The sequence below is a fragment of the Ranitomeya variabilis genome, chromosome 1 (genome assembly GCF_051348905.1).
Source record: "Ranitomeya variabilis isolate aRanVar5 chromosome 1, aRanVar5.hap1, whole genome shotgun sequence".
NCBI lineage: Eukaryota > Metazoa > Chordata > Amphibia > Anura > Dendrobatidae > Ranitomeya > Ranitomeya variabilis.
In genome coordinates, this window is record NC_135232.1 from 26,557,791 (window position 1) to 26,573,511 (window position 15,721).

At 47.0% G+C, this 15,721-nt stretch overlaps 1 protein-coding gene across 5 annotated transcripts in view; it reads left to right on the forward strand.

The window, feature by feature from the left end:
• The window catches only part of DAB2 (DAB adaptor protein 2), a 97,253-nt gene that overhangs the window by 33,226 nt on the left and 48,306 nt on the right, over window positions 1-15,721 (forward strand). For all 5 annotated transcript variants that reach the window (XM_077281465.1, XM_077281469.1, XM_077281457.1 and 2 more), the window contains one exon: window positions 11,962-12,159. In XM_077281465.1, coding sequence (XP_077137580.1) covers window positions 12,066-12,159 — 94 coding nt within the window. In that variant the 5' untranslated portion in view covers window positions 11,962-12,065. The remainder of the gene's footprint in view (window positions 1-11,961; window positions 12,160-15,721) is intronic.

Below are 15,721 nucleotides of genomic sequence, written 5' to 3' on the forward strand. Positions count from 1 at the left end.
TGGTGGGCTGCACATGGTGATGTATATGGTGGGCTGCACATGGTCGTGTATTCTTGCAGGGTTGCACACGGTCATGTATATGGTGGGCTGCACACAGTTGTGTATATGATGGGCTGCACACGGTCGTGTATACGGTGGGCTGCACACAGTCCTGTATATAATGGGCTGCACACGGTCGTGTATATGGTGGGCTGCACACAGTCATGTATATGGTGGGCTGCACACAGTTGTGTATATGGTGGGCTGCACACTGTCGTGTATACGGTGGGCTGCACACAGTCATGTATATGGTGGGCTGCACACTGTCATGTATACGGTGGGCTGCACACAGTTGTGTATATGGTGGGCTGCACACTGTCGTGTATGTGGTGGGCTGCACACAGTCTTGTATATGGTGGGCTGCACACAGTTGTGTATATGGTGGGCTGCACACTGTCGTGTATATGGTGGGCTGCACACAGTTGTGTATATGGTGGGCTGCACACTGTCGTGTATATGGTGGGCTGCACACGGTGGTGTATATGGCGGGCTGCACACAGTCGTGTATATGGCGGGCTGCACACGGTCGTGTATATGGTGGGCTGCACATGATCATGTATACGGCGGGCTGCACACTGTCGGGTATATGGTGGGCTGCACACTGTCGTGTATATGGTGGGCTGCACATGGTCGTGTATTTGGCGGGCTGCACACGGTGGTGTATACGGCGGGCTGCACACAGTCGTGTATATGGTGGGCTGTACACGGTCGTGTATATGGCGGGCTGCACACGGTCTTGTGTATGGTGGGCTGCACATGATCATGTATATGGTGGGCTGCACACAGTCGTGTATATGGTGGGCTGCACATGATCATGTATATGGTGGGCTGCACACGGTCGTGTATATGGTGGGCTGCACATGAACATGTATATGGTGGGCTGCACACGGTTGTGTATATGGCAGGCTGCACACGGTGGTGTATACGGTGGGCTGCACAAAGTCGTGTATTCTTGCAGGTTGCAGTGCACTTTCCTCTTGCTCGTCTCGCGAACAGAGGCCCCATGTAAGCAGGAGCGATGCAGGATGAGCGTTGTGTGACAGTGTACATGGCACTGAGCCCCCTGACCCCCCACCTCTGGGACTGTGAAACATGACAGACACGGGTCATTACCGGCTGCTGGATACCGGTGATTACCTCAGATGATTCATGGCGAGCCGGATCACTTACAGATGTAGCAGAGCTGAGATTGTCATTACTGCCACATTGTGAGGGTTTGTCAGCAGTCCCATGTAAGAAGTACATCACTGCCCCCCGATTCTATGAGGGGTCTTGGAATCACACCATCAATGACTCACAAAACTTGTAACATTAAAAATTTTCCAAGAACTGAAAAAAATGTATATACAAATCTCGATTAGTGTCTTTCCTCGGCCCCCGGGGCTGACGGCGGCTCCGCTCACATTTCCATTCTTTTCCCAGTGAACCGTCCTTCGTTTTTGCTGTTTAGGCTTTTTTCAAAAAAAGAAAATGAGAATTCAGCATTGGAGAAAATAGACTCGGAAGATCCAGACAGCGACATGTTCTCCCGGCTGCACTTCATCATTTCTGCTGGAAATAAAATACAACGTTCCTATATTATTTTCCTTATTTACGATAAACAAGTGATGGACAATAATGAAGTTGTTCGGTGCTTGTTTCCCGGCCTCATTACACTGGCTGACAAACAGTGACGGACACAGAACGATCACCATTAGATCACTAATAGATCCCCATACAGTATCATGTTATCAGCAGCACATCTGCAGTTTCACCGGCGCGGCGATGTGCTGCTGAGAACAACGATTTCTGTTCCTCCATAAACAATCCAATCACTCGATGAATAGGCAGCAGTTTACTTGTTTAGTATAATATACAACATAGTCCTCCACATAATATAATGCACTCCGCATAGTCCTCCATATAGTATAATGCTGCCCCTTAGTCCTCCATACAGTATAATGCACTCCCCATAGTCCTCCATACAGTATAATGCACTCCCCATAGTCCTCCATACAGTATAATGCACCCCATAGTCCTCCACATACTATAATACCACCCCATATAGTCCTCCATACAGTATAATGCTGCCCACATAGTACTACATATAGTATATTGCACTCCCCATAGTCCTCCTTACAGTATAATGCACTCCCCATAGTCCTCCATATAGTATAATACAGCCCCACATAATCCTCCAAACAGTTTTATTCATCACATAGTCCTGTATACAGTATAAAGCATTTCATAGTCCTCTATACAGGATAATGCATTCAATAGTCCTCCATACAGTATAATGCTGCCTCCATATAGTATAATGCACTCCCCATAGTCCTCCATACAGCATAATGCACTCCCCATAGTCCTCCATACAGCATAATGCACTCCTCATAGTCCTCCACATACTAAAATACAGCGCCATATAGTCCTCCATACAATATAATGCTGCCCCCATAGTACTACATATAGTATATTGCACTCCCCATAGTCCTCCATACAGTATAATGCACTCCCCATAGTCCTCCATATAGTATAATGCAGCCCCACATAATCCTCCATATAGTGTTATTCATCACATAGTCCTCCATACAGTATAATGCATTTCATAGTCCTCCATACAGGATAATGCATCCAGTAGTCCTCCATAGAGTATAATCCAGCCCCTATAGTCCTCCCTGTAGTACATATAGCATAATACACACACCATAGTCCTCCAGTATTATGGCCACAACAATGTACTCACTGATAAAAAAAAAACCAACACAATACTCGCCTCTCCCCGTTCCCCCACTGCTCCGGTCTCCACAATCAGCATAGCGTGGAGTGATAAAGTGATGTCTGGCTGAGATGTCCGATGCCGAGGGAGAATGATGATCGGACAAACTTACCTCCTCCATCATTGTTTTCAGCTGTATTAGTGTCTTGGATGTTTGTTACAGTTGGATGTGCTATGTCAGGCGGGAAGGGGGGGTGCCCGGAGCCAGCGCTGGCACTAGGCCCTCTGACACACAGGCCGCATAGCGACCATGTTGTCTGCTGTTAGCATCTCGCCACTGGCTGGGGGCCCCTGGGAGAGTGGGGGTCCTGGGCAAATGCCCAGTTTTCCCACCCCCAACGCTGGCCCTGTCTGGGAGTTGGTGCAGCAATGCTGTAAAGCGGAGTGCCATTCGTGGTTAAGTTTGTCTTGTTTTCTTGTGTTACTGGCCGACTTATGATTTGGGTGGAGAACCCCTTTTAGGAGATTTAAATGGCGTATGAAGACCCACAAGCAATGCTTCCTGGGAAAAGCATGCAAATTACCTTACTTCACTGCCTAATTTGGCCTATGGCAGAGCATGAGCCCCTATAAATCTGGAGTCACGTAGGTGTATGGGCCTACCGTGAGCTATGGGTGCCATATTATGGGTTTATGGGCATGGACCCCCTACGTGGCTGCACCTGTCTGATAAGGTCATGAGTGACCTGGCCAGAACTCTCATCAATGGCGGTGCCCTCGAAATCCCGCATTCACCTCCCGGAGATGTTTGTGACTTGGTCTTGGCCATTGATTGACTTCTTCTGTTAATACGTGACATTTCTGCTGACAGCGAGGTGTTCGGGGACACAGATCTGGTCAGCACAATGTCAGGAGGGCGCCGCTATCTCCCCGGCTGCCGTCTCCTCGCTGATTTCCGAGCCATGTTTGTAGAAGGAAGTCAGAATGTTCTGGATCTTCCACGACTGACAACGGAGGGTTAGAAATGACAGATATTCTGCGCAAATGTGGGAAATGCTGATGTTATCGGCCATGGAGGCCAGAGCGGATTCTGTGGATGTCAGCACTGCCGGCTCCCGACTCCGAACAGTGCCAATTATCTAATTTCTCCGCTCCTCCTGGCCGTGTAATTAGTGTGCAGCGAGGGATAAGCGGCCACCACACACTTATCCTCCTTTTTGAGAAGCTTCCAATCAGCCTGGACTGTTATCCCCCATGTTTTTTGTCCTGATGAAGAAGTCTAGTACTTTGAATCGCGTCGACTAAATAAAGAAAAACGCTATTACTGTGCAAAAGATCATCGTTCTCTGCGGTGCATCATCCTGTGTTACTGGGACTCGCATCACTGAGTACGATGGCAGCCAGTATGTGCTGAGCGATCTGGTATTGGTCTTCTATAGATCGTTCAGTGCGCATCATTTTCTGTCGTCTCCCTGGGTCAACAGGAATTTTAAAAAACACCAATAGGTAAAAATGCAAACAGATCGGTGGTCTTATTATGCCACCGGTCAGTTTGTGCAAAAGGACCCTGAGTTTGCAGAGATGGCACTGAGGGGTGCAGCTATAGTGGCAAAAAGGTAGCAGTCAACTATAGGGGGTGCAGGGGCAGCAGTCAGGTGCAACTATAGGGGGTGTAGGGGTAGCAGTCAGGGGAGCAGGTATAGTGGGTGCAGAGGTAACAGTAGGGAATGCAGAGGTAACGGGTGAAGAGGTAACAGGGGAGCAGATATAAGGGGTGCAAAGGTAACAGGGGAGCAGGTATAAGGGGTGCAAAGGTAACAGTCAGGGGAGCAGGTATAGGCGTGCAGAGGTGACAGTTAGGAGTGCAGGTATAGGGGGTGCAGAGGTAACAGTCAGGAGTGCAGGTATAGGGAGTGTAGAAGTAAGTTAGGTGACCAGGTATAGGGGGTGCAGAGGTAGCATTCAGGGTGCAGGTATGGGGGGTGCAGAGGTGACAGCCAGGAGTGCAGGAATAGGGGGTTCAGAAGTAACAGTCAGGTGAGCAGGTATAGGAGGTGCAGAGGTAGCAGTCAGGGTGCAGGTATGGGGGGTGCAGAGGCAACAGTGGTGCAGGTATACAGGTGCAGAGGTAACAGTAAGGGGTGCAGAGGTAGCAGTCAGGGATGTAATTATATAGGCGCAGAGGTTACAGTCAGGTGTGCAACTATTTGGGGTGCAAAGGTAACTGTAAGGGGTGCAAATATAGGGGGTGCAGAGGTAGCAGCTGAGGGGGTAAATCTATGTCAGTCAGGTGTGCAACTATTTGGGGTGCAGAAGTAACAGTCGGGTGCAGAGATGGCAGTCAGGGGTGCAGAGGTAACAGTCAGGGGAGCAGGTATAGGGGGTGAAGAGGTAACAGTTAGGGGTGCAGAGGTGGCAGTCAGGGGTGCAGGTATAGAGGTGCAGAGGTGACAGTCAGGGGTGCAGCTATAGGGGGTTCATAGGTAACAGTAAGGGGTGCAGGTATAGGGGGTGCAGAGGTGGCAGTCGGGTGCAGGTATAGAGGTGTAGAGGTGGCAGTCATACCCAGTCATGCCCATATCCTGGCATCTGGAGAACTTCTCTGCCACATATCTAGTGACTGTAGGTCGTCTTCATTTTTTAATGAACTGAGTGACACAACACAATAAATATATTTTTTGTTTTTTTTCGGCATGCTCTTGGGGTTATTTGAGGCCCTGATTGCATTGGTAGACCGGATCAGCTCTAGTGTCTTGGCTATGGGTGAGTTTCTGACATTTTGGGGTTGTGCAGCCTCGGGACGCCCTCCCGGCTCTTATCGTATGTCCCATTGTATCAGATTGTTATCGATCAGCCGCATTTCATCACATCAGTCAATGGTCGCCAGTCACGGCCTTCATTACAATGGCCCAGGCCGCCCCTCATTTTCCATTCACTTAGGAAACATGTTTTCCTCCGGCGCTCAGAGCTTTTCCTTTTTCCCCAGAGGAAATAACTGCAGGAAATGTGTGTCCGGGATGGAGCGGACATGGACCCTGGCCTGACCCCCGTAAACTTATCATGGCCTATTCTGAGCCATAAGCACAAGGACGTTCCTTCACCGGCCAGGCTGCATTGCTGACTCCATTATATTTCAGGGATGTAGCAGATTCGGGCTTGTCAGATGCAGCAGAGCTGAGTTGGTCATTTTTCACAACTCGTGGCGATGATGTTTGTGCATTACCAGGTTTCAAATCTGTCTGTTTTAGGTTCCAAATTCTGGGCTGTTTAATTTCTTAAAATATCCCATAGGGGGTCTGACGTCAGGTTGTCTGATACAAAGCTCCAAATCCGCTGCGTATCTATGCACCGAATGACATGAGAGAATTCTGTCGCCTGCAGCCACCACTAGAGGGAGCTCCCAATGTTATTATTGAGCTCAGTGTATGAACTGTATGCAGTGAGCTCCTGAGCTCCCCCTAGTGCTGACTGCAGAGAACTAGTGCATGATACTTGGTCTCTGCAGAGGATTTGGAGCTCTGTACCAGGAAAATCACTGATATGTAAATTTCTGACCCAAAGGTGACATCAATCTCTCGCTAGACATGCGTAAAAAAAAAAAATCTTCTGAAATGGCATTACTTAGATGTTAATGTTGTCTATAAGCTCGGAGTGCCACTATTCTCCAGAATGAGTCGCAAGAGAAGGCACAATGAGCACTATGTTCAGACTCAGGGTTTTTTTTAGCAAAGTTTGGAGCAGAAACTGAAATTCTCCAAATCCAACTCAAAACCTTGAAGTTCCTGCTCAATTTCCACTTTGAAAATTCAGCAAAAAGACTCCGTGTGGACATAGCCTAAGGTGCAGAAACTTGGAGTATAAAAAATGGGAATACTCATTTGTCTTCTTCCTGATGGCTAAAAATGGTCTTATTGGATATTGGCAATGCCTTTCAAAAGCAACCCTGTCACTGTGGTGTCGCGTCCCCCTAACCTGCAGTTAGACTGTCATGTCGGGTAATGAATCGCACTCTTCTTTAGCGATGGTGTGATTTGTGTCCCATATTAAATGGATTCAGTTTCTTCTGGTGCTGAAGAGGTAACGACCCTTTCTATGTTGATCAGAAACATGCAGTTCCATTTCAGCTTCTTCTGACCTGGTCATTACCTCTTCCGATATAGACTGGTCAGACCTTCTTGTCTCTGCCAGTGAAAGATTCATCTTCCTGTGCTGTGTGCTGAAGCTAAGTGGTTGGAGTAGAGTTGTTGTAGAAGAGTTCTGTGGTTTGCTGTAGCACGTGTGTGTTTATCTCTTGGTCCCTCGTCCCATTTAGTTTATTCCTCCCTGTCCCTATCTTCCTCCCTATTGTTAGTGCTTTTGTTTTATAGAGGTTTTCTGTTATCCCTGTTTTGTCTTTGTGTCTTGTTTACCTTACATTTCTGTCCCAGGCCTCATGAGATAGGGAGGGGACAGATCAGGGTTTAATAGAAGCATAATAAGGTCAGAGACTCAGGCCTCTCTACCTTCAAGAGCACCCCCAGGTAGATATTACTCTTGTGTCCCTAGCAACGAGGCTGTAGGTATTACTCTTGTGTCCCTAGCAACCAGGCTGTATATATTACTCATGTGTCCCTAGGTACCAGGCTGTAGATATTACTCGTGTGTCCCTAGCAACCAGGCTGTAGGTATTACTCTTGTGTCCCTAGCAACCAGGCTGTAGATATTACTCACGTGTCCCTAGTAACCAGGCTGTAGATATTACTCACGTGTCCCTAGCAACCAGGCTGTACATATTACTCGCGTGTCCCTAGCAACCAGGCTGTAGATATTGCTCATGTGTCCCTAGCAACCAGGCTGTAGATATCACTCTTGTGTCCCTAGCAACCAAGCTGTAGGTATTACTTTTGTGTCCCTAGCAACCAGGCTGTAGGTATTACTCTTGTGTCCCTAGCAACCAGGCTGTAGATATTACTCTTGTGTCCCTAATAATCAGGCTATAGATATTACTCTTGTGTCCCTAATAATCAGGCTATAGATATTACTCTTGTGTCCCTAATAATCAGGCTATAGATATTACTCTTGTGTCCCTAGCAACCAGGCTGTAGATATTACTCTTTTGTCCCTAGCAACCAGGCTGTAAATATTACTCTTGTGTCCCTAGCATCCAGGGTATAGATATTACTCCCTTGTCCCTAGCAACCAGGCTGTAGATATTACTCTTGTATCCCTAGCAACCAGGCTGTAGATATTACTCTTGTGTCCCTAGCAACCAGGCTGTAGATATTACTCTTGTGTCCCTAATAATCAGGCTATAGATATTACTCTTGTGTCCCTAATAATCAGGCTATAGATATTACTCTTGTGTCCCTAATAATCAGGCTATAGATATTACTCTTGTGTCCCTAGCAACCAGGCTGTAGATATTACTCTTTTGTCCCTAGCAACCAGGCTGTAAATATTACTCTTGTGTCCCTAGCATCCAGGGTATAGATATTACTCCCTTGTCCCTAGCAACCAGGCTGTAGATATTACTCTTGTATCCCTAGCAACCAGGCTGTAGATATTACTCTTGTGTCCCTAGCAACCAGACTGTAGATATTACTCTTGTGTCCCTAGCAACCATGCTATACAGGTCCTTCTCAAAAAATTAGCATATAGTGTTAAATTTCATTATTTACCATAATGTAATGATTACAATTAAACTTTCATATATTATAGATTCATTATCCACCAACTGAAATTTGTCAGGTCTTTTATTGTTTTAATACTGATGATTTTGGCATACAACTCCTGATAACCCTAAAAACCTGTCTCAATAAATTAGCATATCAAGAAAAGATTCTCTAAATGACCTATTACCCTAATCTTCTGAATCAACTAATTAACTCTAAACACATGCAAAAGATACCCGAGGCTTTTAAAAACTCCCTGCCTGGTTCATTACTCAAAACCCCCATCATGGGTAAGACTAGCGACCTGACAGATGTCAAGAAGGCCATCATTGACACCCTCAAGCCAGAGGGTAAGACCCAGAAAGATATTTCTCAACAAATAGGCTGTTCCCAGAGTGCTGTATCAAGGCACCTCAATGGTAAGTCTGTTGGAAGGAAACAATGTGGCAGAAAACGCTGTACAACGAGAAGAGGTGACCGGACCCTGAGGAAGATTGTGGAGAAGGACCGATTCCAGACCTTGGGGAACCTGAGGAAGCAGTGGACTGAGTCTGGCGTGTGCAGGAAATGGGCTACAGGTGCCGCATTCCCCAGGTAAAGCCACTTTTGAACCATAAACAGCGGCAGAAGCGCCTGACCTGGGCTACAGAGAAGCAGCACTGGACTGTTGCTAAGTGGTCCCAAGTACTTTTTTCTGATGAAAGCAAATTTTGCATGTCATTCGGAAATCAAGGCGCCAGAGTCTGGAGGAAGACTGGGGAGAAGGAAATGCCAAAATGCCTGAAGTCCAGTGTCAAGTACCCACAGTCAGTGATGGTGTGGGGTGCCATGTCAGCTGCTGGTGTTGGTCCACTGTGTTTCATCAAGGGCAGGGTCAATGCAGCTAGCTATCAGGAGATTTTGGAGCACTTCATGCTTCCATCGGCTGAAATGCTTTATGGAGATGAAGATTTCATTTTTCAGCACGACCTGGCACCTGCTCACAGTGCCAAAACCACTGGTAAATGGTTTACTGACCATGGTATTACTGTGCTCAATTGGCCTGCCAACTCTCCTGACCTGAACCCCATAGAGAATCTGTGGGATATTGTGAAGAGAAAGTTGAGAGACGCAAGACCCAACACTCTGGATGAGCTTAAGGCCGCTATTGAAGCATCCTGGGCCTCCATAACATCTCAGCAGTGTCACAGGCTGATTGCCTCCATGCCACGCCGCATTGAAGCAGTCATTTCTGCCAAAGGATTCCCGACCAAGTATTGAGTGCATAACTGAACATTATTATTTGATGGTTTTTTTGTTTGGTATTAAAAAACACTTTTATTTGATTGGTCGGGTGAAATATGCTAATTTATTGAGACAGGTTTTTTGGGTTATCAGGAGTTGTATGCCAAAATCATCAGTATTAAAACAATAAAAGACCTGACAAATTTCAGTTGGTGGATAATGAATCTATAATATATGAAAGTTTAATTGTAATCATTACATTATGGTAAATAATGAAATTTAACACTATATGCTAATTTTTTGAGAAGGACCTGTAGATATTACTCTTTTGTCCCTAGTAACCAGGCTGTAGATATTAGTCGATCTTTGGCTTGTTGGCTTGATTTCAAGTCATGTTGACCTGATGGATGAACGCTCTGTAGGAAGATCGATCTTCTGCAAGCCTAGATAGGTCCACCAGGGTTATCTCTGCCGTTATCTTGATATTGTCAGGCAGTCGGGTTGCTGGTCTTCCTCTTCGCCTTGTTCCTTCTATCCTTCCGATCATGATGTCCTTCTCCAGTGATTGCTCTCTTTGTATGATGTGCCATACGTTTGGGAAAAGTGTCTGACCCTTGAGACTACGAATGATCACCAGAATCACCCACTTTTAGTACTGGGTAAGAATGGAGGGGATGTGCGCATGTTCGACCACCGCTGCGCATGCTCGACCACCGCCGCTCTGTTCATTCTCTATGGGATTGCCGAAGATAGAGTACAAAATGGGGGAGAAAAAAACTGTCCCTTTTTGTTGGACCTCACTGAATTGGAAATTTTCACCTATGCTGTAGACAATCCCATTAAGTACTGAGAGGAGAGATTTCCCGGACCCTCAGAGTCATCGACGTCTTCACTTTCTACTTTTCCTGAAGGTTGATTGTAGTTATCCATTCTGTTTGCCGGGAACTTGCGGCGTTTCACAGATGGGGCCTGTTTTGTATTGCCGGGGGGGGGGGGGGGGGCACAGCACGTTTCTTCGGAGATGTTACGTAAGGCTGACAGCTGCTCTGAAGGCTTCATCCCAGGAGTTCATCTTCCTGGAATTCGGTTTGGACCGAGCACTGTTTACAGCCCCGATGCCGTGGGCTAGCATCTTGGAAAGCTTTGCTCTAGGAAATTTCCGGAACATTTCCCGACAGAATAAAAAAATAGAAATATCTGTCATCTACTCAGTTTGCAGAAACATCAAAACAAAAAACAGCCATGTTTTGGCAACTGTATTCCCAAATTCCGCAACGTTTGGAAAATTTCAGTATTTGATAGCTGGTCGTTGGAGTTCCAGGTCCCACGTTAATTGGCCAAACCAAGGCGTCGAATGTTTAGTAGTTTCCATGTTCTCTTCACACATTTGACTTGCCCTAGTACTTCTGCTCAACTTCTGACTGGGCTTCCAAGGAGATTGTTAAATTCTCTATATACTGCTATATAGCGAGTATACATAGTTCATAAGTGGATTAAGGGGGATGTTAAAAAAAGGAAAAACTTAGATTTTTTTATGAGAATCTCTTGCTTTCTCAAAAAAATAAGTTAAATACCTCATAAAAATCCCTAAGCTTCCTTGATTCTTTTTTCCTTTTTCCGTTTTAAGCAGCATTGCTCCATTACAGAGATATTTCAATTTTTTTCTTCTGGAGCACAGTATGTGAAATCTCTGCTTGCAGACCAACTGTGTGTTTCTTCAGATTCTTCTCTAAGTACATGTGCTTTAATCCTTCACTCCAAGAGGAAAAAAATGAAAAATTTCCGGTTCTTGAATTTGATAAGGTTTGTGTTCATCCATAGTTTATAACAGTTATTTTATTTTAAACCAAGAAATATCACCCCGTCCTTTGGGATCAGGATGCCCCGCGTCGCACTAATAAAATCCAGATAAGTTTCAACGGAGAAACATAAATTTAGTCGTTCCATAAATGCTTAGTCTACATCAGCCTGTGTTTACATTTAATACTGGCGCCCCAGTGTTATTACATCATGTAATTCACCATAGCACAGCATTTAATTATAATGGCGGTCATAAATCTAAAATAAGCAGGGGTTATATTAAGATATCACAGTGATGTGCCGCTTATCTGCCTGCAAAGAAAAGCAAATCTTATCCCAAAATGTTCACTAAAAAAAAATCTCCTATTTATGTTGTTGTTGTATACATATGTTGTTATGTGTCTCCATGGTAACAGACTACAAACAAACCCTGTGTAGTCTGACCCTGCAGTCAGGTGTGATTCCACTCTCTTTGCTTCTTCTTCTACCACCTACTGTAAAAAGGAGGAAATGGAAATTCTGGACTAGATTTTGTCCTTTTTTGTCTTTCAGGTGTAATTATGACTTTGCTTTGAGAGGCAATTTTGGAGCGTTTCCTCTGTAATTGGTCCCTTGTGTTTTTAATGATCCGGACGTTGTGAGGCAGGCCTCCAAACATGTCGACCGATGTAGAATCCTGCACCAGCACTTCCACTGACGTAACTCCAGCTCCAGCCGGCAAACCAGTGACAAAGAGGGAAAGGAAAAAAGGTAAAACTTTGTACTGGTACAAGCTGTATGAAACTATACATCTGATATTTGGATCCCTGGACGAGGTCCTCCGACTACAAATGAGATAAAATATCCTCCTCCAGACTACAGTTACACAGTATGCTGCATACATAAATCACATCTGTAACCAGGTTTCACAATACAAACTGCATATATTATTATAGATTTCTTAGACCTGATGAAATTGCTGTACTTACTGTGTAAATGCACATGAGAATGGCTGTATAATCCTTTCTTGATATCTGCCTAGGTAGCCTGACTGACAACTCCTCAGTGTCCTTCCTGGCAGCTGTTCCTGATACTGAATTTATGCCAATCTAGTTTAATTTACAGCCCCTCAGTGTCCCTCCTCCCTGCTTCTGAGTCTCAGCCACATAACCTTAGTGACAGTTCCTCAGTGTACCTCCTCCCTGCTTCTGAGTCTCAGCCACATAGCTTTAGTGACAGCCCCTCAGTGTCCCTCCTCCCTGCTTCTGAGTCTCAGCCACATAACCTTAGTGACAGTTCCTCAGTGTACCTCCTCCCTGCTTCTGAGTCTCAGCCACATAGCTTTAGTGACAACCCCTCAGTGTACCTCCTCCCTGCTTCTGAGTCTCAGCCACATAGCCTTAGTGAGAATTCCTCAGTGTCCCTCCTCCCTGCTTCTGAGTCTCAGCCACATAGCTTTAGTGACAGCCCCTCAGTGCCCTTCCTCCCTGCTTCTGAGTCTCAGCCACATAGCCTTAGTGACAGCCCCTCAGTGTACCTCCTCCCTGCTTCTGAGTCTCAGCCACATAACCTTAGTGACAGTTCCTCAGTGTACCTCCTCCCTGCTTCTCAGTCTCAGCCACATAGCCTTAGTGAGAGTTCCTCAGTGTCCTTCCTCCCTGCTTCTGAGTCTCAGCCACATAGCCTTAGTGACAGTTCCTCAGTGCCCCTCCTCCCTACTTCTGAGTCTCAGCCACATAGCTTTAGTGACAGCCCCTCAGTGTCTTTCCTTCCTGCTTCTGAGTATCAGCCACATAACCTTAGTGACAGCCTCTCAGTGCCCTTCCTCCCTGCTTCTAAGTCTCAGCCACATAGCCTGAATGACAGTTCCTCTGTGTTCTTCCTCCCTGCTTCTGAGTCTCAGCCACATAACCTTAGTGACAGTTCCTAAGTGTCACTCCTCCCTGCTTCTGAGTCTCAGCCACATAGCCTTAGTGACAGCTCCTCAGTGTCCTTTCTCCCTGCTTCTGAGTCTCAGCCACATAGCCTTAGTGACAGTTCCTCAGTGTCCCTCCTCCCTGCTTCTGAGTCTCAGCCACATAGCCTTAGTGACAGCTCCTCAGTGTCCTTTCTCCCTGCTTCTGAGTCTCAGCCACATAGCCTTAGTGACAGTTCCTCAGTGTCCTTCCTCCCTGCTTCTGAGTCTCAGCCACATAGCCTTAGTGCCAGTTCCTCAGTGTCCTTCCTCCCTGCTTCTGAGTCTCAGCCACATAGCCTTAGTGACAGTTCCTCAGTGTCCTTCCTCCCTGCTTCTGAGTCTCAGCCACATAGCCTTAGTGCCAGTTCCTCAGTGTCCTTCCTCCCTGCTTCTGAGTCTCAGCCACATAGCCTTAGTGACAGCTCCTCAGTGTCCTTTCTCCCTGCTTCTGAGTCTCAGCCACATAGCCTTAGTGACAGCTCCTCAGTGTCCTTTCTCCCTGCTTCTGAGTCTCAGCCACATAGCCTTAGTGACAGTTCTTCAGTGTCCCTCCTCCCTGCTTCTGAGTCTCAGCCACATAGCCTTAGTGACAGCCCCTCAGTGTCCTTTCTCCCTGCTTCTGAGTCTCAGCCACATAGCCTTAGTGACAGTTCCTCAGTGTCCTTCCTCCCTGCTTCTGAGTCTCAGCCACATAGCCTTAGTGCCAGTTCCTCAGTGTCCTTCCTCCCTGCTTCTGAGTCTCAGCCACTTAGCCTTAGTGACAGTTCCTCAGTGTCCTTCCTCCCTGCTTCTGAGTCTCAGCCACATAGCCTTAGTGCCAGTTCCTCAGTGTCCTTCCTCCCTGCTTCTGAGTCTCAGCCACATAGCCTTAGTGACAGTTCCTCAGTGCCCTTCCCCCTGCTTCTGAGTCTCAGCGACATAGCCTTAGTGACAACCCCTCAGTGTCCTTCCTCCCTGCTTCTGAGTCTCAGCCACATAACCTTAGCGAGAGTTCCTCACTGTCCCTCCTCCCTGCTTCTGAGTCTCACCCACATAGCCTTAGTGACAGTTCCTCAGTGTCCTTCCTCCCTGCTTCTGAGTCTCAGCCACAAAGCCTTAGTGACAGTTCCTCAGTGTCCTTCCTCACTGCTTCTGAGTCTCAGCCACATAACTTTAGTGACAGTTCCTCAGTGTCCCTCCTCCCTGCTTCTGAGTCTCAGCCACATAGCCTTAGTGACAGCTCCTCATTGTCCTTCCTCCCTGCTTCTGAGTCTCAGCCATATAGCCTTAGTGACAGTTCCTCTGTATTCTTCCTCCCTGCTTCTGAGTCTCAGCCACATAACCTTAGTGACAGTTCCTAAGCGTCCCTCCTCCCTGCTTCTGAGTCTCAGCCACATAGCCTTAGTGACAGCCCCTCAGTGTCCTTCCTCCCTGCTTCTGAGTCTCAGCCACATAACCTTAGTGTCAGTTCCTCAGTGCCCTTCCTCCCTGCTTCTGAGTCTCAGCCACATAGCCTTAGTGACAGCCCCTCAGTGTCCTTCCTCCCTGCTTCTGAGTCTCAGCCACATAACCTTAGTGCCAGTTCCTCAGTGTCCTTCCTGCCTGCTTCTGAGTCTCAGCCACATAGCCTTAGTGACAGTTCCTCAGTGCCCTTCCCCCTGCTTCTGAGTCTCAGCGACATAGCCTTAGTGACAACCCCTCAGTGTCCTTCCTCCCTGCTTCTGAGTCTCAGCCACATAACCTTAGCGAGAGTTCCTCACTGTCCCTCCTCCCTGCTTCTGAGTCTCAGCCACATAGCCTTAGTGACAGTTCCTCAGTGTCCTTCCTCCCTGCTTCTGAGTCTCAGCCACAAAGCCTTAGTGACAGTTCCTCAGCGTCCTTCCTCACTGCTTCTGAGTCTCAGCCACATAACTTTAGTGACAGTTCCTCAGTGTCCCTCCTCCCTGCTTCTGAGTCTCAGCCACATAGCCTTAGTGACAGCTCCTCATTGTCCTTCCTCCCTGCTTCTGAGTCTCAGCCATATAGCCTTAGTGACAGTTCCTCTGTGTTCTTCCTCCCTGCTTCTGAGTCTCAGCCACATAACCTTAGTGACAGTTCCTAAGCGTCCCTCCTCCCTGCTTCTGAGTCTCAGCCACATAGCCTTAGTGACAGCCCCTCAGTGTCCTTCCTCCCTGCTTCTGAGTCTCAGCCACATAGCCTTAGTGACAGTTCCTCAGTGTCCTTTCTCCCTGCTTCTGCGTCTCAGCCACATAGCCTTAGTGACAGTTCCTCAGTGTCCATTCTCCCTGCTTCTGAGTCTCAGCCACATAGCCTTAGTGAGAGTTCCTCAGTGTCCTTTCTCCCTGCTTCTGAGTCTCAGCCACATAGCCTTAGTGACAGTTCCTCAGTGTCCTTTCT